At 41.5% G+C, this 25,803-nt stretch overlaps 1 protein-coding gene across 1 annotated transcript in view; it reads left to right on the top strand.

The window, feature by feature from the left end:
* The first annotated feature begins 213 nt into the window (after positions 1-213).
* JAM2 (junctional adhesion molecule 2) overlaps positions 214-25,803 on the top strand; it is a 40,712-nt gene continuing 15,122 nt past the window's right edge. Inside the window, exons 1-3 of the mRNA XM_058800313.1 lie at positions 214-373; positions 22,363-22,428; positions 25,126-25,239. Coding sequence (XP_058656296.1) covers positions 319-373; positions 22,363-22,428; positions 25,126-25,239 — 235 coding nt within the window. The 5' untranslated portion in view covers positions 214-318. The remainder of the gene's footprint in view (positions 374-22,362; positions 22,429-25,125; positions 25,240-25,803) is intronic.

The following is a 25,803-nucleotide window of genomic DNA, read 5'->3' on the forward strand; positions in this document are numbered from 1 at the left end:
AAATAAATAAATAAATGAACGAAACGGATAGAACTTCTGGGTTCAGCCCAGCGCAGCGCCCGGGCTGCGGGGGCGGAGGAGGAGAGGGATGCTCTCGGCACCGCAGCCCGCCGCGGCTCCCCGCTCCGGGCGGGCGGCCAGGGCACATCCCCGCCTCAAGCCCCGGAGGAGGAGACGCCTCCTCGGACACGTTAAAAGTTTGGGGCGGCTCCGGCTCCGGCTCGGAGGAGGCAGAGCGCGGCCGGGCGCTGCGAGAGCTCCGCGGGCTCCGAGCCCCCGGCCCCGGGCACCGCCCCACGCCGCCGCCGCCGCGGGAAGATGGCGAGCCGCAGCCTGCGCCTGCTGCTCCTGCTCTGCCTGGGGCTCCTGAGCTGTAAGTGTCCCTGTCCCGCCGGGATACCCGGGATACCCTGTCCTATACCCTGTCCTCCCCGGGCTGCCCGACCCGCTGGAATCTGTGTGTGTGTGTATGGAAGGGGATAGCTCCCAGAGGTGCCGCTTCCCTCCCTCATCCCGGAGCGAGAGGAGCCGAGCGAGCCGCGTCTCCAAGAGCGAAATGCCACAAGCGCGTCCCCCGCCACGGCCGGGGCGGTGCGCGCTGATTCTTTCCATGTGTTTTTTTCCATGAAACCTGTTTAAGGCCGGCCTGGCTAAGTGCGAGTCAGCGGCCCCCTGCCGCCGTGCAAACTTTAGGATGCGAGCTGTTAGTTTGTTTTTCTGGTGGCCTTTGCAAGGTGAATGAGAGAGGGGCGGGAGGTCGTTTTTTGTTGCCAGGGCTGGATGCTGCATCTTCGGAACAGAGTTGAGTGTCCAGTATTTTATGGTCCTAACTCCTTAAAAACAAAAGGATAAGGTTAGAATAAGTTGGGCGAAGATTCCCCTGCTGGAAAGCACGCATAAATAATAGGAAAAAGAGATGTGCAGCAGGTACCTGCAGAGCCACTGAATTAATGCTACTGTTAGTAGTGCCAGTTGTGATAAGGCTGTCACTCTCAGATCTCGTCTTACAGTGCTTCTGTTCAATGCTTTTTGTGTCTTACTGATGTTTGGGGAAAGGGCAGTACATGAAAATAGTGTTTTGAAAAGACTTATGTAGCACTGTCTTCCAATGAAATGACCACCTAGGACCAGCCCAGGATGGGTTCTCAATCGACTGTAGATGTGGAACGTCCATGGTACTGATGCTGGGTATATTTCAAGGTTTACCTTTCATTCCTCCTAACAGAACATCACCAACCAGAAAGCTCTGTGTGTGTAAACTCTCCTTTTTTTTTTCAGTGTTCTGCAGTGGAGATACTTGAAATTTTGTATGTCTGATAGGTCTTTGGCTTGGAAATTTTTTTTCCTCTCCTTTTTCTTCTACAAGACCCTTATGGAAATGTTGGGCTGTTAAATGAACAGCTAGTGCAGAAATTCTCTTTCACATAGTAACCAATAATAATAATACACATGGTTTTCTTTTTTTGTTTTTTTAACTTAATTTCTTCTTAATTGCATGATATATCTGAGCAGGTGAAACTGCTGTGATTTTTTCTGGTGACAGGTTTCAGTGTGTTCAGGCTGCTCAGCCTCCTGGTTAGCTGTCTGTTGGCAGTGCTGGCTTTGACTGCTAAGGAAATGATAAAGCAGTGCAATACAGTGCATCAAAGTCTGGTGCCTACATTGCTATCAGACTTGGAGGTTTCTTCTTGGTGGGCTTTTTTTCCCTTCCTGTCACAATTCCAAAGAAACACTAGGTGGAAAGCAAGTTTACAAGCAAGGTGCTGATAAGGAGTCTTTTTGTGAAGAAAGTGATTGTAGGTGTATGGGTGTGCAGATGCCTATTGTTTGTGGGAGCCAGAGGAAACCCAGGAAGAAATCCAGGCAACCAGAAACCTGCTGCTGCTCCTGTGGCTGGAGTGTGTCTACATGAACAGTAAGGCTGAATAATTCAGGTGTCCAAGTCAGGCATATGGGCTGAGCAGTCTCTTCTGTGGGACCCATGTGCTCTGGAGATGGAGAATGGGCAGAAACCAGTGAGGGAAAGGAAGGAGTGGTTGATACCTCACAAGCAGCGTAGGAGTTGGCCTCTTCTCCCAGGCAGCCAGCAACATGGCAAGAGGGCACAGCCTCAGGCTGAGTCAGGGGAGGACATCAGGAAGAACATGGAAAAGTTGTTAAGCACTGGAATGGGCTCTCAGGGAGGTGGTAGGGTCACCATCCCTGGAAGTGTTCAAGAAACAACTGGACGTGGCACTCACTCAGTGCCCTGGTCTAGTTGTGAAGGTGGTGATTGGTCAAAGGTTGGACTCAGTGATCTTAGAGATCTTTTCCAGCCTAAATGGTTCTGCAGTTCTGTGGTTAAATTGTGGAGCAGGTATAGAGAGCTTTCTTGGTAGATGAGCTGCAGAAATCAAAAGCTGTGTAAGTTGGTCACAGGGCATCAGCCTAGCCAAAGCAGATGATGTTTGAATTGGTTTTCATTGAGTACTTGCTAAGAAATATTCATGACCTGCAGAAATTGTAGTTTCTGTGAGCTAAGCTTCCCTTCCACCTTTAATTTTGGGAAAGTAAGGGAGCTGGGAGTCTTTAATCATGTTCTCTTTCAGCACAAGCTTCTGGAATTGACATCTCAAAGTCGTCAAAGGTGCCACAGCCTAAGACTTGTGAGCTCTGTTGGCAAGACAGAATAGGTACAGAAATTGTTATTAATTTCTAATGGCTCCGTGTGAGGAGATAGTGTGTACTGACCAAATGGCCTTTCTGAGAAGCATCTAGATGTGATTTTTTCTTAATATTAGTGCACATTGTAATTAGACTCCAGGTGGTGATGCTGGAAGCAAATGCAGTACAATACGTGTGTGTGAGGACTATGCAGAGGCAATAAATAGTAGTCTTACCTAAATATTTGATGGAGCTCACTGGGGTAGTTTGAGCAGTAAGTAAGGTGATATTTTGTTTATTTGTTTTGGCTCAAGAAAACCCCACTCATTTCTTTCATACAGAGACAGAGATTCTAGACCAAAGAAGCCTTTTGTTTCTTTTCTTCCCCAACCCTGACAAAAAAAATCACAAAGCATGACTGCGTTGTTCTAGGAATTGACAGTGGAAGTGTTTAAACTATGCTTTCTTGACTATATGTGATACACAACTGATGTACTCAAAATTGAGACTATTGTCAACCCTTTTGCTGAACCCTCTTTGTTTGCTGGATGAGCTTGGTAGGAACTGATTTCTAAATCAGACCATATTCAGGTGAGATGGGATTTCTTAAATGTGTAAGACTGCATAGTTCTCTAGTAATATCTGTTCAACATAATGCTATAAAGCAGACAGCCTGGTTTTGGAGGAGGAGAGGGGGAAGAGGCATCAACTGAATGCTCATTCTCTTGCTGGTTTAGGTGAGAAGCAGTATTTCTTTGCTAAAGGCTGCTCAAGCTTTACAAGCATGCGCAGACTCTTAGACACTACAACATAAGTTGTAGGAGGATAATAAACTGCTAATACATAAACAAACAAATGAAAACTAAGTACAAAAAAAGCCATGTTTGTTTCTAGTCTTCAGCTTAACATTTTCCATTTATGACTGTGGTGAGACTGCACAAGATTCCCATATGCTTCTAAAACTGACACAAATTGACATGGCAGGAAAGACTATTTCTGTCTTTAAAAGGGATACCTGCTTCTGTCTAGCTTACTTAATAACCTTTACAATTTTGCCTTCTTGCTTAGATCCTCACGCTCAGAAGAAACTGTCTGTGAGTTATTGGTATCTCTCTCAGAAATCATGGCTTTTGCTGCATTTCAAAACAGCAAGTCATGCTGTTTTCCTTAAACCTAGGTGTGCTGCTTAGAAGGGCTCTGTATTCCTGAGAGGGCTCAGCCACAAGTGCTGCTGTTCTGTCTCTCTTTCTGTCTCTCTCCAGCAGAGAGGAGGCAGAGGGAGCTCCTCCTTGGTTGCCCCCCATGGTGTCATTCTTCTAGGCTGCTGGCCCCACAGACTGCTATTGGATGCCCAAAAGAGAAAATGAAGGTGGTGGCTGTCTTCCCTGACTGTATAGAGGAGACAAGAAACATGCCTGGAAATGTTACATCAGGACAGTTGCAATTCCTTGTTTTTTTTAAGGCGGATGAATGCAAGAGGAGGATTTGCTTTTGTAATTGCTTGGCCTCTGAGGTCCTGTTTTCTCAGCTTTAAAGTTGCAACAATTCTTTGTTCATGTTGTAGGATACACATTTCTGGTAATTGTGAACATCATAGGGCATCTGGCATGAATAATGACAGTTAAAGCTATCACTGTGATTCACAGATCTAATTAAGCCTGGATGAGGTCTTCCCATTGGCTATTTAACTGAATTACAGAAAGATATTTTTGTGATTATTTCCTGTATTACACCTGTAATTCCTGCTGCAGCCTGTTTTGGTAGCTGCCAGGCTCTGCTTCAGAAACTGGCTGATGCCAGTGCAAATGATTTGGTGAGAATACAGAAGCAGCTGAATTTTGACATCATCTTTTCAGGTGATTGATTTAACAGAACATCTGGTTTCATCTTTCATGACCTAGAGCATCCAAACTTGTCTGTGTTCACTGGCTAACTCCAAATATTATTTGGGGTGTGTGCAGACCTGTTTTTAAAATGAACTAAAAACATTACAGCAGACACTTACCCTTCCTCCAAGGGTGCCCCAAGTGCTTTAATTTCTTCTCAAGTGCTGGTAGTCACTAGGAAGAAGTCTGTAAGACAGAAGTCCTCTTGTGAAGTATGGGAGAATCTTCTTGTACATCTGATATTAAGAAAATTCAGTTTCCTCATACATTCACATGAGTAAATAATAGTATTTATTCACTGAAGATAGACAGTGACATGCATGTGAACATTCTGCAGTAGCAGTAGCCAAGCTTCCTTTGTTTGAGGGAGAAGAGATTTGGGTTGGTGGTGCTTTTAGAGAGACAGGAACAGCTAGTAATATAGTTCTGCAGTTGGGATGTAAAAGTGTCCATCTGGTATGATCTACTTAGAATCCATCAACACTCAAAGTGTAATCTTCATGTTGGAGCACTTCTGAAGACACTTGCTCCCTGCACATGGTGAACCCTTTTATGATCACTTTTCTTAAAGTAAGGCTTAGTGTCATATACTTTCCCTTAGAAATGCTAGAGGTGACTCCAGTACAAATGCTTATGTAAAGGAAGGTTACTTAGAAAATAAATATCTTGTCTATTAAAGCAATTGAAGCAAAGGCAGACATATGTATTTGTCCTTGCAGACTGTTTGACAGGGCCATATGGAATGGCTAAATTCCCTTGAAGTTATATAAGGATATCAGGCAAAACAAAATTTGCATAAAATAGTGTCCTTGGGGATGTGTACAATGAGCTGTCTTACTGCTGTTTTTTCTTGTTTTGCTGGGATTTTTTTTTCTCCACCCTGTTAACTTTGCGGCAGTTTTGCATATTTGTGGGAAAAGAGATGGTTTACAAGTTCTTACTGTCTAGTTCAGGGTTTAGTTTAGTTCTAGTTCAGTACCACGGGGAGAGCACTTTAATGGAAACTGAGGGAAATGTTATGTGGAAGCTGTTAATTTTGTTTCAAGTCATTTATTCTATTCTGGTTAGCTCACCCTCTCTCCCACCCCGCTTTTGTTAAGCTAACTTTGTTACAGTTTTACTTTCTAGCATGTCTTCTCCCATCCCCAGTACTTTTGAAAGATCCATCAGTTTCAGCAAAACATTTCTGCAGAAAAGCCTCTCACATCTCCCTCAAAGCACTATGATTGTTCTGTAATTCAGCTTCAGGAAGCTTAAAGAAAATATTATGGTGTGTTGTAATCAAGACAAATTATTTGTTTCCTTCATCTAAATGCTGGGGTTTTTTAGAGAATGGAATATGAATTTCAAAGAATGAGACAGCAGATGAGGCTGGAGAAGCATTTGGATGATTGCCATTGCTTGCACTCACCTGTATTTCCAAAGTCACTTTTTTTCCTGGAGGACTCCAACTGATTTTGTGACCTCTATGCTCACAATATATCAAGCACTCAAGTGCTTACATAAAATTTCTTTAACTGGGCAGAAAGTAAGCTTGGCAGCTGAACATCTGGTCCTGTTCATTTGTTGGTTTCTAACGCAGTAGGAGGTGGAGGAGCTTTTGGAGAAAGAAGAAGGGGAAAATGGCAATTTCTGAAACGAGGAAGTCATGTAACAGTCGTAGCTGTTGAACCACTAGTAAGTCTGTCAACCTTTCTGATTAATAAAAATTAAAGCAGGCATCCAATTTCTCTGAAAGATTATTTGCAGGGGAAAACATGAAAAAAAAAATCTGGTACTGAACCTTTTTGAATTATTATTCCTTTTTAGAAGTTCAAAATTTTAGCAGTTTTCAGTAAGAGATGGGAAAATAAAACTTGAATTGAAATAGCTACAATTTGATTCTGATTGTTTAAAGAGGTACAAAATGGCGAGATTTGAGCGGGAAAGAACAGACCCTACAAGTACGAAGTTTCAATAGATATATTTCATAGCTCTTAGGTGGATTAACATCCTAAGGATTGAAAATGCTTTTGACCCCATCCAAACCACTGGATCAGATTCAAAGGGGAACAAAACATATTATTGTCTGGATGGAAAAATTATTTATTATCTGTTTTTTTGATACTAGATAATTTTAACAAAATAGGCTTTATTTGTTGTTCACAAACTTCTAATATACTACTTGGAGGTAATGATGGAAAATCCCTGAGAAATTACATTTGCTCAAATTAATATAATATACAAACCAAAATTATTGTATCTCAGCCTGCAGAAAGTGCCCAGCATGAACTGGGAGGCAATAATGGGGGTGTTATGCAGACTTGTCTATGTTTGTTAGAGTTGGACAAGCGTTTGTGTTTGGCATACTTGTAAAACTACGAGGAAGAATATATGCAGCGTGAGAAACTACCTCTCATTTTAGGATTTCAAAGGTTTACTAAACCTTAATAAATACAACAAATGACTGAATAAGGAGAAAGAAAGAGCAGTGCTGGGAGCATGGAACTAAACCGCCACGTGCTCACCCACAAAACGGCTGCTCCACCTTTTACACTCCTGGTGTTGCATCAGGTAACCCCAGCCCCTACCAAAGTCCATCAGCCAATTCTTCTTTGCCTTCCAATGATGGAGACTCCTTTCTTGCAGTTTGATTTAAGATCAGGTGTTGCCATGCTGTGCCCCCCCAGCAACAAGCCTTCCATCCCCCCAAATGCCCCGACTACCAAGGCCACCCTGTGACAACAATAAAATGGGAGGGGAAAGAGGAGTATGGGGAGAACATATCACAATAACATAACCATACATCAATAAAACTTCTCTTAGCATACACATAATATTCATTTCTTAATTGTGGGAGCTAACCACCCATTACCCAACTATAACCTGCAGAAAAACAGCATTTTAATGCCTATTATGTGAGGCAGACAGCAGTTTGCCACTAGAATGCATAGACAGTACTTGTCTCTGGAGGCCCTGTCTCAGAACTGAAGCCTTCTAGTAGCTAGCAAAAATGAGTAAAAAAATATTGGAGGTTGGGATTTTTCCTTTTTTTTTTCTTCTTTTTCTCAGGGAATTTTCTTCCATTTGTTGCCTAAGAGATGATAATGAGGATACTTTTGAGAAAAAAGATGTGGCTGAGAGGAGAAAGAGGAGGAGGGGAAAGGGTGCAGTTGGGTATTTGCAGAAGTTAATGTACTTGCCTTCTATAGCAGTTGTCTTCAGACTCTTGTTTTGGGGGATAAAAATCATCTGGGGAGGCTCTGTCAATGGGAAATCAGCAATATTTGTAGAGACTGACTAAAGATTTTTTCAGCTCTGCTTTTTCTCTGCCACTGCACACTCATTGTTATTTCATTTATGTTCCAGTTGTATCTCTAGCTGTGTTGTCAAAACAGGAACAATTCCATGCAGTTCCTACTCACTTTCCAGTTGTGTTTCACCTTTCTAAGGGGTATGGAGGAAGGGAAAACAGTGCTACAGAGGCTTTGCCCAGTTGCTGAAAGACAATGGCTTTCTAGCATAAGTAGGTTTTGGGAGGATTGATTTTTGTGAGAGAAGAATTAAGTGATGTCTCTGTAAGCAATTGCACATATTTAAAGTTTATTCAAAGCTTTTGAAAGCTATATGAACAGAGGAAGAGGAGGGGGACAGCCAGTTCTTTTGTAGGTATGGACTTTCAGGTGCAGAACATATTTCCTGAGCTAGGCATACTGTTTAAATAGTATATTCAGTGTAGATATATTAGTAACTTAAACACTCTCAGTTTTGGGAGGGGACTAATCAGTTTTGAAATGGGAAAAATTTTCTAATACTTTGTGTTGCTGTTAAAGCTGCAATCCTGCAACTGTATGCTGTGTTTGAATCCCCTGTACCTTTATGGAGACCTGAAAAAATCTGGTTATTTTAGATTGCCAATTGTGTTGACTGAAGGGTAGACAGTTCATTCTTAAGCTGCCTCTGCTGTGGGATGGGATACATGTGCTGGGTGGACACATAATCTCCAAGGAAGTTTTATGGCTAAATGGGACAAGAAGCTTTGTTATAAAATTAGACTGTTTAGGTACAAGATATGTGTAGACTTGGCTATGAAGAGTTGTGTACAAAGAGTTGCATTACATATCTGTGAACTCTGAAGTGGATAATCCTTCCTGTATGAGAGTAATTAATTTTGTCCTGTAAAGAACCTATTCCTTTTCTGCCCTAAAATAACACCTGATGCTCATAAACAATAAAAACTTTCAGGCTTATTTTTCAAAGGTTTTTTCAGCAAAACTGTTGAACTTTGACTGAGTTGGCAATGGTTTCTCTTTGGGTATCTCTTGGGTAGCAATGTATTATTCAACAAGCCATCTTGTTCTCTTTCTTGATTTCTTGGTCACTCATAGAACTACTGATGCGCTGTACCATCCAGGCTCATTGCAATAAGTTCAGCCCTGCAACAACAGTGGGAATAAATCTGCAAATGTGCCTAGATCCTGTTATAAAAATGAAACTGTTCTGTGAATTTAGAGCTGAACTCTGAAGACCTTATTTTGTGATCACAGTATTTATGCTGATGCCTGAATAAGTTGTTTTCCAGCACAGTCCTTGGACTGTTCTTCAGTCAAAGTGGTATTATTTTGTCTTAATGTAATCAGGACCAGGGCAATGATTGTCCTCCTCTCCTGGGCACTGGTGAGGCCACCCCTCAAATCCCATGTCCAGTTCTGGGCCCTCACTGCAAGAAAGACATGGAAGTGCTGGAGCATGTCCAGATAAGGGCAGCAGAACTTGGGAAGGGAACTGGAGCACAAGTCTGATGAGGAGCAGCTGGGAATTTTCAGCCTGGAGAAAAGGAGGCTCAGGGGGCAACTTCTCACTGTCTACAACTCCCTGAAAGGAAGGTGTTGCCAGGTGGGGCCATGCTCTTCTCCCAGGGAACAAGTGACAGGACAACAGGAGTTGTGTCAGGGAACATTCAGGTTGGACATTGGCAAGAAATTCTTCTTGGGAAGTGATCTCAAGCATTGGAATGGGGTGCCCAGGGAGGTGGTGGAGTCCCCACCCCTGGAGGTGTCCAGTGAATGGCTGGACATGGCACTCAGTGCTCTGGTCTGAGAGACAAGATAGGGATTGGTCACAGGATGGACTTGATGATCTTGGAGGACTTTTCCAACCTTAATGATTTTGTGACTTCCAAAGGAAACTTTAAGCAATAATTGTGTCACCCAAGTTTCTAGACCATCAATATGCCATGAGCAGTTGGTTATGAAGGGAATACAGGCAGAAGTAGGAAAAGTACATGACAAAACATTAGCTTAAAGCAGCATATATGCCTATATGGCAGGCATGGCTTAATAAAATATGTTGATCTATTGAGTAACAAGTATTCTAGAAATGTAATGTGGATTTCTTCTAATCAGCCTTCTCCTTTGAGTGTGAAAAACATCCTCTGTTTGTTCTAGCTTCTCTAGACAAATGTCAGCCTTAGAGTGGCTTCAATCTTGTTCAAATGTGCCAGATGTTTCTATAAAATTTGGTACTAAACAACTAAATTGATGATATTTTGTGTTACTGAGGTTTTGCAGACAGCCACTTTAACCACCAGACTTTTAAGCACAGAAGTTGTGCTGGAGATAGTAGTGACACAGGGGGCAGAATCCTTAATTGCATGTGGTTTATTCTAAAAAAAAAATCATGGCTTTAAAAAATATTTTTATTGTGTTTTTAAAGAATTGCAAGATTGCTGACATCTTTTTTTTGTTTCATTTTTGTCTCAGTTTGAGACGATTTAAAGAAGAACACTGGAATGAATTGCCTCCTCTAAAGGGTTCCAGCAATTCCTTTCCAGCAATAGGAAATGAATACTAATAGATGAAAATGAAAAAAATGCCCAAGGGTTTGTTAACAAACAGAATGCCCACAAGGCAGGGAAAAAAGGAAATAACTGCTAGATATCAAACTGTTAGATTACACCCCAACACACTGGAACAAAGACCCAAAACGGCAGAGGTTACCTGCTCTCAACCTGCAATCCGGGATGGTGTCAGCTTCCCTCTTGGGAAGGCAGAAGCTTTCAGGGAGCAGTTCCAGCAGCAGACGGAGGCCCAGTGGCTCATCTGGCATCAGCCTTCTCCCCAGGACAAAGTCCAGCACATGCCAGCAGGTAAAGCAGCTGGGCTGGAGCCTCTCAGTGTGTTTTCTTCCCAGCTTGATGTGGTTCATGGAGTGTGGCTTGCATTGGAGTAGGGCAGCTCCGCTCCTGCTGACACAGTGTCCCTGGTCTCTGAGCAGGAGCTGCTCAGTTCACCTCAAGGCAGCTCAAAGGCTGCTGCTGCAGCATCTCTGAGCCAAGGAGAGGAAAAGCTTTTTGCCTGGGCCGAGAACCAAACCAGCCCAGCAAAACCCACGCTGCACAGAGCCATGAAAATGCTGGGCAGGGAGCTTTTAAAAATGCTCATACAAAAGCAAAACTCTTCATCACCCTGGTCCCCCACACACCGAGTCTTGGGCTGCAGGGTGTTAAAGATACAATACCAATTTTTGGGCACAGACCTGAGGATTGTGGAATACATTATTGTAATAAATCCCTCTAAGATGATTTTTGTGACAGTGCAACAGCTTAGTGTAAGTACCTGCAGACAAGATCATCAAATCCCATTACTTGAAGGATTTGACCACTGAACCACTGAATTGTGAATATTGGCTCATGTTCTGAGCTTCCCCTTCTTCTGATGCAAAGCTGCAAAGTGTTTAATCCGGGAAATACTTTAGAGGATGTGGCTCCTAAAACATCTTTCCTGTGCAAAGCTGTGATGATCACCGGGTTAAGATTTATGCTTGATTTAAAAATGGATAAGGCATAGAGTTTGTTTATTCCTCTTTCCTGTGTAACTTTCCAGTGTTGTTCTAATTTCTTCTAATCTGAATACCTGTATGTTGCTTTGCTTGTGTAGCTTTTACTGTGATGAAGACTGTAGTGATTTTTAGTTGGATTTTTTAATTTTCTTTGTCCCCTTTAAGGAAAACTTGGCACACCTTATACTGTGACCTATTGTTCCTAGCTCTGCCTTCCGGAGGATTTCTTCTAATCAACCTCCTCCTTAGAGTGTTAAAAACATCTTCTGTTTGCTGTAGCTTCTCTTGGTATGCGTTAGCCTTAATGGAATTAGAGTCGCTTGTCTTGTTCATATATGCCAGAAGATGTTTCTACAAAATTTGCCATTAAACAACTAAATTATCTATTAAAGGCCTGTAGAATTAGAGTTAAAAATATGCATTCATACTGTAAGCTACAAAGCTGATTGAAGGTACTGTTCATCAAACACAGCTGTTAGTAGCTTCTGCCAGGAGGGGACTATTGAGCAACCTTGGCAATGTAAAAGAACTTGTGAATGAAAATGGGATGAGCAATTTGGCCATTGCATTTGGATTTTAGGAAGGGTTCACAATATTCTTTTAGCTGTGAGAGCTGGTAATCATGTTCCCTGCTCATATTGGCAAGGAACCTGGTCTTTAGTCTGGAGGACAAAAAGCTTAAAAATCAAGTTCAGTGCTGCCTAATGGGATGCAGTCCTAAAATTCATGGTTCAAGTGACATTTACAGAAGTGAAACCACCACTCCTATCCCCAGTTACTGGAAACATCTCAGAAGTCCTAAATTCACGAAGCATTGCACAAGACCCTTGCTGAATATTTACAGAGCATCCTACTAGTGTTGGAAGAACTTTTTTTTTTTTTCTAAATGGGCATACTAAATAGAATGAAGTCATAGTACTGTGTCCCAAAGTCAGAAAAATTTGAATGAGAAAAAGCATATGTAATGCTCTTTTTAAGAACTCAGCTCAAGGAGTTACACACATTGTATATAGGAATATATTCTAGGTCAATATTTGCTTCAGAGAGAATGGGTTTTAAAAAATTTTAAACTATTTCAGATGTTTTATCGCCTTCATTGGTGGAACATAGTGGGATATAAGGTGGCAATGCTGACTTGGTCATTATACTTTGCTGCAAATGAGACATTTCTCTGTAGTGAGCCAAATTAGCTATCCTGCCTGCTATTTGAGATGCTTGCTGTGCACGATTCTGGTTAGTAAGCTACTCCTATAACTTTAGAAGCCAGAACTTAATACAGAGTTGTATGTACTCATCCTCTGCAGTGTGTTCAGTAGAAATATTGAGATTAATCACAAAATGTTGAGAAGATCCATTTGAGAGGGACTGAGGATTGCAGACAGGTTGAAACTGCATGATCTTTAATGTTTTTTCCAACCCAAATCATTATATAATTCTGTGATGCACAAGAAATTTGGTTCCAGCTTAAATTAATAGGACCAACTACAGGATGAGACACCCTCTCACTTTACCAATGTATTTACTTAGAACAATTTTAATTTATACTGTCAAGGTGTTCCTCCTAAACATCTGGAAATATGCTCCAACAGTAAGGGAACTTATCTGACTTCACTGGTTCTGAATGAGCAACAACTCCAGTTTCATATGGAGTATACTGGAATTGTGAGTAATACTGGTTGATACAGTTTGAAAGTAAACAAAATCTGTTTTCAGGATTTAAAGATAAATAATGGGTGTATTTATAGGTTTATAAATGAGGTGACTTCATGAAAGTGTTTATTCTTTCCAAATTGTTTGGCAATTCCAGCAAAAGTCACTTAAAGCTTGTAGGAGGCTTCAGAGATCTTTATCACAAATTGGGGGCCAGAATGGTTGTGTTCATTTGGGGAATGCTGGGGTATTGTTTGTTTCTTCTGGTTTTCCAACTCTCTTGTAGTTGATGTAAATCAGTCTTGGAACTATTGACTTCAGAGGAACATGCTGGTTTGCACGGGGTGCCAAGCTTTCTTTTGCACATTCAATAACATTATGCAGTTTCACCAGGTGTTTGCACAGGGAAGTGTTTCTGCTGGATTGTTACCCCCTAGAAATGCAAAGGGAAATCTGTTTGTTCAGCTTCAGCTTTGCACTGTTTGATATGAGGGGGGTGGGACAGCAGTCATAAGGGGCTTATACACCAATGGCCTATTCACACAGTCTTTTGAAAAATGGTGGCACTAGACACATGTTCTCAGCATCTTGATGCATCTTAAAATAGGCAACAGCTGAAGCGGCTATAGGCTCTCACTGCATTTACAAGCTGTCTTTGAGCTGCCAATGAGTTGCTGTGGAAACCATTGCTGGGCAGGACCAGGAGATGGCTGGAAAACAGGCTTTTTCTGAGAGCCTGACTAGTTCAAATCCCCATCCCCCATTTGCAGAAGCTCCCTCTGAATTGCCATGGAGACAAGAGGAGTACTGGTGTTTTGAGAGTTGTAAAAGTGCAAGCTATAAATATTTATCTGGCTAACAGCACATGCTTTCTGTGGTGTCTCCCTGTTGGAATAAAGTCCGTGCTACATTGAACCTTTGCAAGTTGCATGTTCTGTGCATTCAAACCCTTCCTCTCTTCTGTGTGAGTAGAAAAGAAGGAAGCAATATAAACATTGAAGGGAATTAAATTTTACATTTTGATTATTAATTATAAAACATTAAATTATAATTTTTCCTCAGTATTTCCCCCTCTCATGCAGTATTTTTTTCAGTGTCTGGGACTACTGAAAGCACTTAGGAGGCTGTTGAGTTTATCTAAAATTGTTGTACTTCTGTGTTCAGTTTTTCAGAAAGGCTGACCTAAATAATCTCTTGCTTTCTTGCCCTGTGCCACTTGACTTTTTTTCCCTTCCACTTTCTTCTCTTCAAGCACTTCAAGTTTTTTGTTTCCAGAGCCAATTGTCCTTGGGGCTCTGAAATGAAATTAACCTTAAATTCTTAGGACTCCCACTGATAACTTTAGATAATTGGCTCTGAAAACTTCAAAAGTCTTAACAAAAGCCTTTTGTTAAGTTGCTTTTACTTTAAAGTTTTTTTCTTTTTTTTTTCCTTAACTTGAAAACTAAGACACCATGACGGATGTGCTGGCTTTCCTGATTTCACTTAACAGTCCCCACAAAGCTGAGGATTAAGGTAGCTGAGTGACTGAAACTGAGTTTCTTTTGCCTATTTTCCCCCTAGTGATGTGGGATAACTTCCTCTAGCTCTTGTTCAAAATTTGAGGTCTTAATGCTGTGTTTATGTTGTTAACTTAATTACAGGGTCGCAGAATGGTTTGGATTGAAGGGACCTTGTTGGAGACTGAAATGTTATGGTTTATGGCTTTAACATCTTTATGAAAGACTTTTGCCTATTATAGCAAAAGTGTATAACACCATTGCACCAGCAAAACCCACCCTGGATGGACCTCCTGACTGAAAACCCTGAACTGTGGGTTAAGCCACCTAAGGCAGATTGAGATAAAATGACACCATTGTGTGAAGCATCTGGAAGAGCATCCAGGACAGGGCCCAGCCCAGCACCTTTGGGGTAGAAGCCCCAGCCCCAGGTTTTTCTGCTGCCAGGCTCCCACAGATCCCTGCACCAAGGCAGGGAAGGAGGAGAGGTTTTGGTGTGTGCCATGGCCTCTGGCCAGATGCAGTGATCACCCATCCTCCACCAGACAGACTGGCCCAGCTGCGGGGCCTGCCACCCCTGCAAGGCCACATCTGTGAGGGACAACTGAGGGGGTGTCAGGGCTCATCAAGGGCCCCCCACCAAGGGGGTCCCCAGACCCCGCACTGTGTGTGATCCTACATGATGCAACAAATCTGCAGTCGTGCAAGGGACAGTGCCAAACTTGTCCCCCCACCAGGAGGTACCTGTGTGTTCCCACCTGCTCAATTGTATAATTATCCATTGGATTTTATACTTTTTGGTGGGGGACCCTCACTGCCAAAGAGACGAGATGGAGGGAAGCAGTGAGATGTTCTGGGCCTCTCAGTTTGGGAAGGACATTGAGATGCTTGAGCACCTCCAGAGGAGGTAACGAGGCTGGTGAGGGGCTGGGAACACAAACCCTCTGTGGAACAACTGAGGGAGCTGGGGGTGTTCAGCCTGGAGAAAAGGACACTCAGGGGAGACCTTACCACTCCTTACAACTTCCTGAAGGTGGATGTAGCCAGGTGGATTGGTCTCTCTCTCCAGGCAGCAACTGACAGAATGAGAGGACAGTCTCAAGCTGTGTCAAGGGAAATATAGATTGGCTATTAGGAAAACGTTTTTCACAGAATGAGTGATAAAGTACTGGAATGGCCTGCCCAGAGAGGTGGAGTCACCATCCCTGGATGTGTTCAAAAAAGACTGGATGTGGCACTGGGTGCCGTGGTTTAGTTGAGGTGTTGGGGCATGAATTGGACTCGATGATCTTGACAGTCTCTTCCAAGATAGTCATTCTGTGAATCCTGTGAAGTATGGCAAAAAGGGAGCCAAAACAGGTGTGCTTAAATACCGTGACAATGGCAAAACTCCAGGTATCATTTGAGTGCCTTGCGGTAGGTAGTTCCATGGCTGAGAAGTTTGCATCAGCACCTAATCATGAAGCTGCGGCTTTACCCTGAAGTGGTCACGTCTGAAGGATGCTAATGCCAAACAGATGTCTGGTTTCCTTTTCTCTTTCAGGGACTTCAGTGAGAGAATTGGCATTTAGTTTTGAGATGCTGGACTTCCTAAATTTACAGTATCCTCAGAAACCCTTTGTTAAACTTTGCTTTAGACCACCTGTTGTTTAGAACTTGGCAAAACAAACGCAAGACTGTTTTTTCTCTTGTACTTATAACTTTGTTTTGATTCTGTTCTCATGTAATTTCTTCCAGGCACACTGTTTCTTTTGATTTGATTTGACTAATATGTTTTTCCTTAATGATTGGTCTAGCTAGTAGTTTCAGTTTACAGCCATAAGTGTTTATCAAAGGGAAAGTGTGGGTTTTTGGAGTTTACTTCTAAACAAACATAGCTACTGACATATAAAAGCAGCTTTTTTTCCTTTTTTTTTTTTTTTTTTCTGATCTTTAAAAAGCAGCCTGAATAAAAGGTTTACTGGTACAATAATATGTCATCTTTTCACTATTGCTCTTTATATGGTGAACTAAAATCCAAAGCTGAAGACTTGGATTCTGAATATTTGACACAGACATTTCCCAAAGGATGTCTAAGGGAGGAGATGCTCTAGCTTTAAGGACCTCTCCTCTCTTTCTGCTTGACCAGAATATATAATGGTTTTAATATAGTCAGCTGTCTCTGCACCACCTTACATTACTGTTTGCACTCTACAGCTTCTTGAAAAGGGTCTTGTATATGTGTGGTTTGTGTGTGTATGTTGAACTTCTTTCTCTCCCTTTCTCCCCCTCTTTCTCACATTTTCTCCTTAATTGTATTGTATAATAGAATCTTCATGTATTCTATAAATCCCTTGATGTAAGGGTAAATATGAAGACTTTCTGCAGTTGCAAGCTCCCAATAAAAAGCATGCAAAGTAATTCTGTAATGACTTCCATAGTGGTCCTGCCCCAGAAGTCATAAAATATGTTTTCCATTTTTGGTTTCATATTCTGTGAATATTTTGATCATGACAATGAGCTGCATGACGCCTGTATTAATGAGGAGGGGACAAATTTCCAGGCCCATGAAACAGAGAATGTAATAGAGTGGTGAATTGCATGTACTAGAGCTGTTCTGTGTCCAGACAGAAGAGGCTGATGAGACAATAATTTATAAATGGTTTTATCCACACACTGGACACCTAGAAAGGCTTCCTTTTGAAATGTAATCAAGTATTAGCTGTTGTCAGTCTCAGAATAAAATGCTCCTCCCCATCATGAAGGAAGATGTTATTTCAATAGATAAATGTGATTTGTTAACTATTAGCATCTAGAATATGGGGGAAGAGGGATATTGTTCTAGAAATATGGTTTGGGTAAAAGTCACATGTTAATTCTTTCTCATAAATCTAAATAGGACCTAATAGGTTTAAAAGAAAATTACTTACTGATTCTAGGCTATTCTAGCCTGAACAAAAAAAGGAGCTGGGCTGTGTAGGGACTTGCAGGAGAAATTATTGCTTTGGGACAAGCTGGAGAAATGGTTTCCTCCTCCAGTTTCAACAGGGTGTGAGGGGTCTTATACAGAAGATTTTTAAAATTTCTTTCTTTCAAGTTTAGTAGGAAAGTTTTCTTACTTAGAGTGATGGAAAAAATTTCTAAGTGCTATTTGTAGTGCAAATATTTTTTTGCTATTTCAGTATTCTCAGAGTAACATGAATTTCATTGCTAGAATTCTTCATGTCTTATTTATTTCATATTACAAACTTCTGATTATAACTTTTGGCGTAACATTAAGTGGATAAAATTTAAACATATTACAGACAGGATAGCTATACCCAATTTGGATCTTTTGGTAATGTGCACACATGAAAATTCACTGTACACTGTCGGGTGAGGCTGTGTTCTTTTAGACACAAGAATTGTTGAGCATGTATTTGGAAGGGGATGTGAGATAGTGAGAAAGCACCACAGAGAATCCATGTTGGAGCAGGTTCCTGGCAGTAACTGTGACCTATAGAAAGTAGCCCATGCTAGAGTAGGGGAGAACATGAGAGGAAGGAGCAGCAGAGAAGAGCACATGCCCACAACTACTGCATTTACTCTGTTTTAAACTGGCAGTAAATTTAATTTTTTTTCCCTAAATTTACTCTGCTTTGTCTGTAATGGTAACTGCTAACTAAACTCCCTGACTCCCTGTCTTTCTGTTGACCCATGAACTTTTTAATCTTATTTTCTCCCTGGTCATGTTGAGGAGGAGGAGCTGTGTGGGTGTCCGGCAGCCGCCCAAGGTCAAGCCATCACAATATACAGTGAATGAACTCTTGCTACAGTGTCAGGGCCTCAGATAACATTTCTGAGTGGTGCTCCATGACTCTGAGGCAGTGGTTATAGATACCTGTAGAACTGTAATTTGTATTTTTTAAGGATGCTGATAAAAACTGCAGAAAATTCAGGAGGAAAAAGGCCATAGGAACAGAATGAATGAAGAATTCCCTCTGTTGTGTCAGACTTAAACCATAAGGAATGATCTTTAATTAAGAAGAAAACTATGATAGGGTACTCTGGTGTATGGGATCAATGCTATTTTGTGTCTTCATTATTTACATAGACAAAGCGATCAAGTGCACCCTCAGCAGATTTGCTAATGACACCAAGATGAGTGGTGCTGTTGCTGCACTTGAAGGATTTGATTGTCATCCAGAAGGACCTGGACTAGCTCAAAAACTGGCCCATGGGAATGTCATGAGGTTTAAAAAGACTGAGCACTGGAGCACTCATAGTTCTCCACCTGGGTCAACCCCTGGTATCAATCCAGGCTGGGGGATGAACAGAGCAGGCCTACAAGAAGGACTTGGGGGTGCTGGTGGGTGAGAGGCTGCACTGGGAGCCCAAGAACCCCCTGTGTGCTGGGCTGCCTCCAAAGCTCTGTGGGCAGCAGGGAAGAGAGGGGATTCTGCCCCTCTGCTCGACTCTGGTGAAGCCCCACCTGCAGGGCTGCATCCAGCTCTGGGTTCCCAGCATAGAAAGCACATGGAGCTATTGGAACAAGTCCATAGGGCCACTAAAATGATCATGGGGATATGGCATGCCTCCTGTGAATATAGTCTGAGAAAATTTGGATTGTTCACCCTGTGAAAGAGAAGGCTCTGGGAACACCTTACTGCAGCCTTCCAGTACTTACAGGGTGTCGGTTTCTCGGCTGTTTAGGTGACCTGGAAAGGCCCGGGGTGGCCTTGGACAGCCCGCGCTTCAAAGGACGAGAAGAGGCTTCAGATCTTTTCTCGATCTCGGTGTTTATTAATTGTTTATCTAAAAGATTTTCTCTTGGCCCGACAGAGGTCTGCACAGCAGCCAGCCATGAGCACACTGAGAGCCCCCGGGGCGGTCACTTATCTTTATACTCAAAGTTACGTATACGATATTTATTAATTTTCCCCAATGCCTTTTACCCTTATTAACCAGTGCACTTTTAGTAATTACCAATCCCAAAGTGCCAACATCACCACAGAAGATGGAGGCCACGAAGAAGAAGAAGAAGAACAGGACACGCCCCAATTCCTCCATCTTACTTCTTTAGACCCCCCTGTACAGAAATCCTAAACCCTGTGTCTTACACTCTAATTAACTTATCCCTTCACCATTTACCCCAGTGAAATCCTCCTATCCTCATACAGGTGTCGTCTCCTGTGTAGGATCAAAGTCCAGCCACCAGACACTTCTGGCAACATTCCAGGACTCCCGAGCCTCCCAAGGGTGATCTCGGCCACTCTGCACCTCAGTCCTGAGGTGCTGAGATCCCACAACAGGGGACTTACAAGAAAGATGTTGCCAAACTTTTTAGTAGGGCCTGTTGTGGGTTAGGACAAGGGATAATGGCTTAAACTAAAAGAGGGTTGATTCAGACTAGATATAAGGAAGAAAGGTTTTACAGTGAGAGTGGTGAAACACTGACATTCAAGGTCAGGCTGGATAGGGCTCTGAGCAACCTACTCATGTTGAAGATGTTCCTGCTCATTTGCAGGGAGCTTGAGATAGATGACCTTTAAAGATCCCTTTCAACATAAACCACTTTGAGATTCTATGATGATATCTTCGAACAAACAAAACTTTGAGCACTGAAAGCCCAAATGGACTCACTCAAGGCAGAAGTGAGGCACTAATTTCAACAAAAGTAATCAACTGTTAAAAGAAAGCCATAAGAATCAAGAGATTGTTAATTTGTTTGTGTTTTCAGGTCAAGACTAGATATTCATCTGCTAGGGTGTGTGCAACTCTTCCCCCAGGAAGCAGGGGAAAGGGAAATTAATTAGGGATGGACAAAGGAGGTCTGTGTGCTTAAGAACATCTAATCTTGCCATTTTCCTAGTTTTTATCAGTCAAAATAAGATTATTTTTAACCAAGTCAAGTTTCTAAACATTGATGGAAATGGGTTCTCAGTTCTTGTCCGTATCCACTATAGCAATTGTCCAGTTGGCTGATGCAGACGGAGGAAATAGACTGCATTAGAAGTGTCTGTGCTGTCTTCAAAGCTAGTACTAAACCAAGAGAACTTGAGATGCTTTTGGGGAAAAAAAAAAAAGTAGACCTGTGTAAAGACCTGTGTAAAGACCTGTGTTCAGTTGTTGTTAAGCACTTGCTAGCCTGATGTGGATTAATTGTGATACCTGTGCCCAACTCCTGGTAGCTGGGTGGGGGTTGATGTAGGTCTAGTGGTTATTTCACTTGTTCTTTCTCGAAATTCAGTGTTCCCAATACATGAGTGTGAGGAACCAATTTAATTCTGAGTTCTGTCTCAATATTGTTTGAAATTACCAGAGGTGTGTGGAGAGGGGCTGTACAAGTGCTACTTGCAGTGTTAATGTTCAGGAATACATAATCATGGAATGATTATATGCAGGTGCTTCTATCTAAGAACTCTGGGTGTCAGGGATACACAGACTCAAATCTGACTCCGACATGGTTTCGAGCTAAACGTGTTTTATATTCTATCATTATATAACTTACATATTAATTATTAAACTTACATTGTTCTATTGTATACATTGGTTTCATCCAAGCATGGATTTCTCGTGATCTCCCTCAGACCCTCAAACATAGTTTCTCATGACTCTTCTTATGATTAAACAATAATTACACCTAATTATTAAGTAATCATCACACCTAACAATCATATCATTTATCATACACTGATTACACTTGTGCAGTTGCACATGATCTAGCAAACACAAGGCCTGACATTTCCTAGGGCCTACCCTTAACATTTTCCCAGGGCTTACTAAGCCTAACTTTCTTTCTTGCTCCCCAGATTTTCTATGATTTTAAAATCTTTCACTATCAGGAGGCAGCTAGGAGAAGATGGAAAGCCCTGTCTCTCAGGAGCCTTTGCCCGGCAGCCATCTCACATCTCACATATAACAGGCTGTCAGCAGGAGGCCACCAGGGACACTGACCTCCAGAGAGGTTCTCCAGTCAGATGGTGAAGGGACAATGGGTTGTTCTGGAATGTTGGACTGGGCCAATGATCTCCTCTCAGCATTGCAGATTTTGGGATGAGGCAGGGTATAAAAGTAACTGTGTCACAAGCTTCAGAGCTTTTCGTCATTTAGCCCTGACTAGCTGGACATTGAGGGCCACTCTGAGGTTCTGCTGGTAATGCCCATTTTTTCTCTCAGTCACCCCCCCCCCTCTTTCTCTGCCCATTTTTCCTTCTCCTTGTTCATTTTCAGTCTTTTCTATTCTTCCTTAGTAGGGCAACATCCTTTTCACTACCAATAAATGGTTCTCAGATAGAATACAATTTCACACAATTCCATTCTCAGCCATCTATTTTAGAAGAACCCCCTGCAGTTCCTCCAACAATATCCAAGAGTATATGGGGATTTTTTCTTTCTTTGAGTTAAAACAAGATAAATCTTTATTATCTTCCTTCCCATTTCAAGAAGAATTTGAGATAATTGCCAATTACTGTACATATTTTTTACCCTGTAGAAATTGTAAGTGGTATTCTTCAGAAAATATGCATGCCTTGTAATAAGAATGTTATGGAAAATACACCTATGGATTAATAGATGTCTCCCCAGTTATAAACAGACATTACCATAGCATAAAATGTTTACTAGTTATATAGAACTTCTTACATGTTAATGTCATTATGCCATTGCAAAAAAGAATTACTTATTTTTTACAGATGCCAGAACCTGGAGAAAAAAGATAAACTGTTCAAGGCCAGCCCTAGTCTAGCTCTTACTTTGTACTCTTTTTCGTAAGCAATGTCTAACTTGTACAGTGTGAGGAGGTCTCAAAAATATTGCTTGTAGCTGCCAAAGCACAAGCAATGTGCTTTGTGTGAAATCACAAATGTTTATTGCTGAATTGCCTTTTTTTTGCTGTCCCCTTGCAGATCCTGATGTGTCTGGAATCTCCATTGAAACAGATAACAAAAATGTAAAAGCAGAGGAGTTTAAAGGTACAGTATGGGCATTGTTGTGGTAGTTTTTAATACATACACAATACATGCAAACTGTGTATACAGAAGCTGTGCAGACATTGAGGTATTCTTGCTCCTTCCTGAGGGGTCTTGTGCCCACTCTCTCCACTGATTCTGCCTTATCTTGGTCTTGTCCCCGTTTTCTCTTACTCGAGGTGGGATTGACCTAGGTGCTCCCCAGACATCCTTTCCAACCTCACCTGTTCTGTGCTTCTATGACTTGTTTGTCAGTCCTGTAACTTCTGCCTGGTTTCCTTCCACACAATATTATGGGACCTGATGGAAAGGAGAAACATTAAATATCTTAAAAGACAGAAAAGTGAAGGACTAGAAAGAACAGATTAGTTAATTTTAAGTAACAATAATTGAATGGCTATTTTTACTTGTCAGTAACTGTAATGGCTATTTACATAGTTATATATGTATATATATATGTCATATGTAAAATACAAATTATTTCCAATAATGGGGTGGAGAACTTACAGAGGAAAAGAGGAAAACCTGTTTGGTGGGTAGATGAGAAAGGGGAGTACTGTAGAGTGAGGTTTGTGGGTTATGTGGGTTTGTTTTTTGAATTTGCTTGGTGTGGAGAGAGGTGGAAATTTGGGATAAAGAACCTGTTCTCTGAGCTTTAAACCTTCAGCATTTTGAGGTAATAATCAAATATTTTAGAGGTCTCTAAAACTGTCATGTAGACTTCTGTTAAGTATTCTCTTGACAGAATGAATTTAGAGCTCAAGGCAGGCAAAAGCAGAGAGAAATGCCTCAGCTAATATTAAAGCTTGATTAGGTTCTGTATTTTTATATAGTATATGGCTTGCATTTTTTCTTTTGTTATTTGTACATTGAATGGAATCAGTTTAGCACAGCCCACATGCCAAGCCAAGTTCTCCATGTGTAGCAGCACTAAGGGATGGCAGGGCCAATGGACAGCTATTCCACTGAGTGCAGCTGGTCTGAGATGCATTTTCCTTTTCTCCTCTAACTCCTCTGACTGTATAGGAGGATGGTCAGGCACTGGGACAGGCTGCCCAGGGGAGTGGTCATGGTACCAAGCCTGACAGAGCTCAAGGAGCATCTAGGTGACACTCCTGGTCATGGTTTTGTTCTAGGTAGTTCTGCAAGGAGCAGGGAGTTGGGCTCACTGATTCTTGGCATTCCTTCCAACTTGAGATATTCTATAATTCTATCACCAATGATAGCCTCCAGACCAGATGTAAATCCAAATTAAATATTGTGCAGATCTCTCCAAGATTCCATTGGGCTTTTGCAGGCCTAGCAGTACCAGTGCTGATGCACAGTATCCAGTGGACCTACCTTAATGCAAGTCTGGAAAATGCCTCTCCCTGACTCTATTATTAGGGGGAAAAGCATAACTAAGGGACAATTTTATTATGTTGTCTCTGTTCTGTGCACACTCGCTTTCTTCCATGCATTCCATTTCTCTGAATAAGATTAGTGGGTGGGCATCAGTGCTAGGGTTTTTTTCTGAAACAAAAACATGTGGGATGCAAGAAAGGGGCAGCTCGTTTGAGACAGAGGTGACTTGTTCAGCTGAGAACACTTCAGCTGAGCTGTCTCTCTGTCAGCTAATAGAGACCAGCCCATTTGACAAGCCAGCTGTCACAAGGCCAGTAGCAAAAGCAAGCTGAGCTTGAATGATGGTTTTTCTTTGTTAGAAGGACACAAAAAACAAAGTGGGAAGGAAATTAGCAAATCTTAAGATTCAGGAAGCCTCCACCCATACACTCAACCTGAAGTCAGGAACCTCAGACTTCCTGAGTGCACAGTATGTTTTTCAAAACAGCCAGTGCACGTGTAACGTGTTTCTGGCAAGGAACGCCCTCCTGCCTCAATTTTTCTTTCAAGTCTGGATATTTTTTTCCCCTGTGAGGTATCACCAAGGCTACCAGTCTGGGTTTTTGTTTCTTTTCAGAGCAGACCTAGGAAATCAGACTCTGAAGGGCAAGGGAGTAGATCTGTCTGTAGCTCCTAATTACCTTCCAGCCTCATTTGTTTAGACTGGAAAGGAGGATGATGGTTGATTGTGTTTGAGCAGTGCATGTTGGCATTATGAAAGCTAGACAGGCCTTGTCAAACCTATAAAGGCTTTTACTCTGGATATTGTGGCCTGTAATGGAAAATTATTAGCTTACAGGTAGCAAGGTCTATATTGCATTTGTTTCTTAAACCATCTTACTGCAATATTTTTCATCTCCATTAAGTTATAAATTTAAACAGAAAAGCTATTGATACTGAATTCAGAATGGTAACTCAAAAAATATGTTTACAACAAAGTCAGAGTCCCCTTTTTTAGGGGTGATCTGCTCAGAACTGTTTAAACTAAAATGAGGGTAGTAATTGAAAATGTAATTGATAAAGTAACATTCCCATGTTATATGGGGAAAGTAATAAGCCCTATCCAGCATGGGAATCCCCAGCATCTGAAGTTTTACTCAAAAGCCACTGAAGTATAAGAAAATTACTGGTTTCTTTTTCTCTACTGTGTTTGTGTAAATCTGGAGAAGCATCACTTTGAGAAGTAGATCTGGCCATTGCTGCTGTACAAGTTCTTTTGAAAGAGGAACATGAATTTCATAGAACCTGAATGTATACCAACACAATACTAAAATCTTTAATTTTCCCTTTTGTCTTTTTTTTTTGTCTTCCCTCTAGAGGCTATTCTTAGTTGCAAACACAAATTTTCAAAAGGGATGAGTTTAAGAATAGAGTGGAAGAAAATCCAGTCTCAAGGAGTCTCATTTGTCTACTACAACAGTGAATTTACAGGTACGGTACTGCAAAGGGATGGTTTAACATGTCGTTCTCTAGCATAGCTATTGACTCTTTCTTGGGGACACCAAGAATAAAACTGAACAAGAAGGCTCTTAATTGTTCATATAGAAGAGCTGTTGTTTTGAGAAAGAGAACTCTTCTCTGGGGTAAAAAAGGCATTTCTAAAGTCATCAATTATTAGTTACCTTTTAATTAAGTTAAATATAATAAAATTAAAGGCTAAAAAAATGATACTGCAGATTTCTTGTGATTTTTCAACAATGAAATTACATGTGGATGTAAACTCCCCTAAACTACTGCAGGCTCTGCACTCCTATCCTAAAAAGAGGTTTCTGAAGCCTCCTGTAAAGCAGGAGGTTAGATATGAATAATTCAGCATTTTTTGTATACATAAAATATAAACTCAGCTGTATATTATAAATTATTTGTGTTCTTTTCAGAAGTAGAATTTCTCTTTGTATGTTTTGAAAAGGACTTACTTAAGCTTTGTATGCTGGAGAACATATGGGTCTCTGTTACATTGATCACAATAAATGAAGGCTGAGAAGTAAAAGAAAA

The sequence above is a fragment of the Ammospiza caudacuta genome, chromosome 2 (assembly GCF_027887145.1).
Source record: "Ammospiza caudacuta isolate bAmmCau1 chromosome 2, bAmmCau1.pri, whole genome shotgun sequence".
Lineage (NCBI taxonomy): Eukaryota > Metazoa > Chordata > Aves > Passeriformes > Passerellidae > Ammospiza > Ammospiza caudacuta.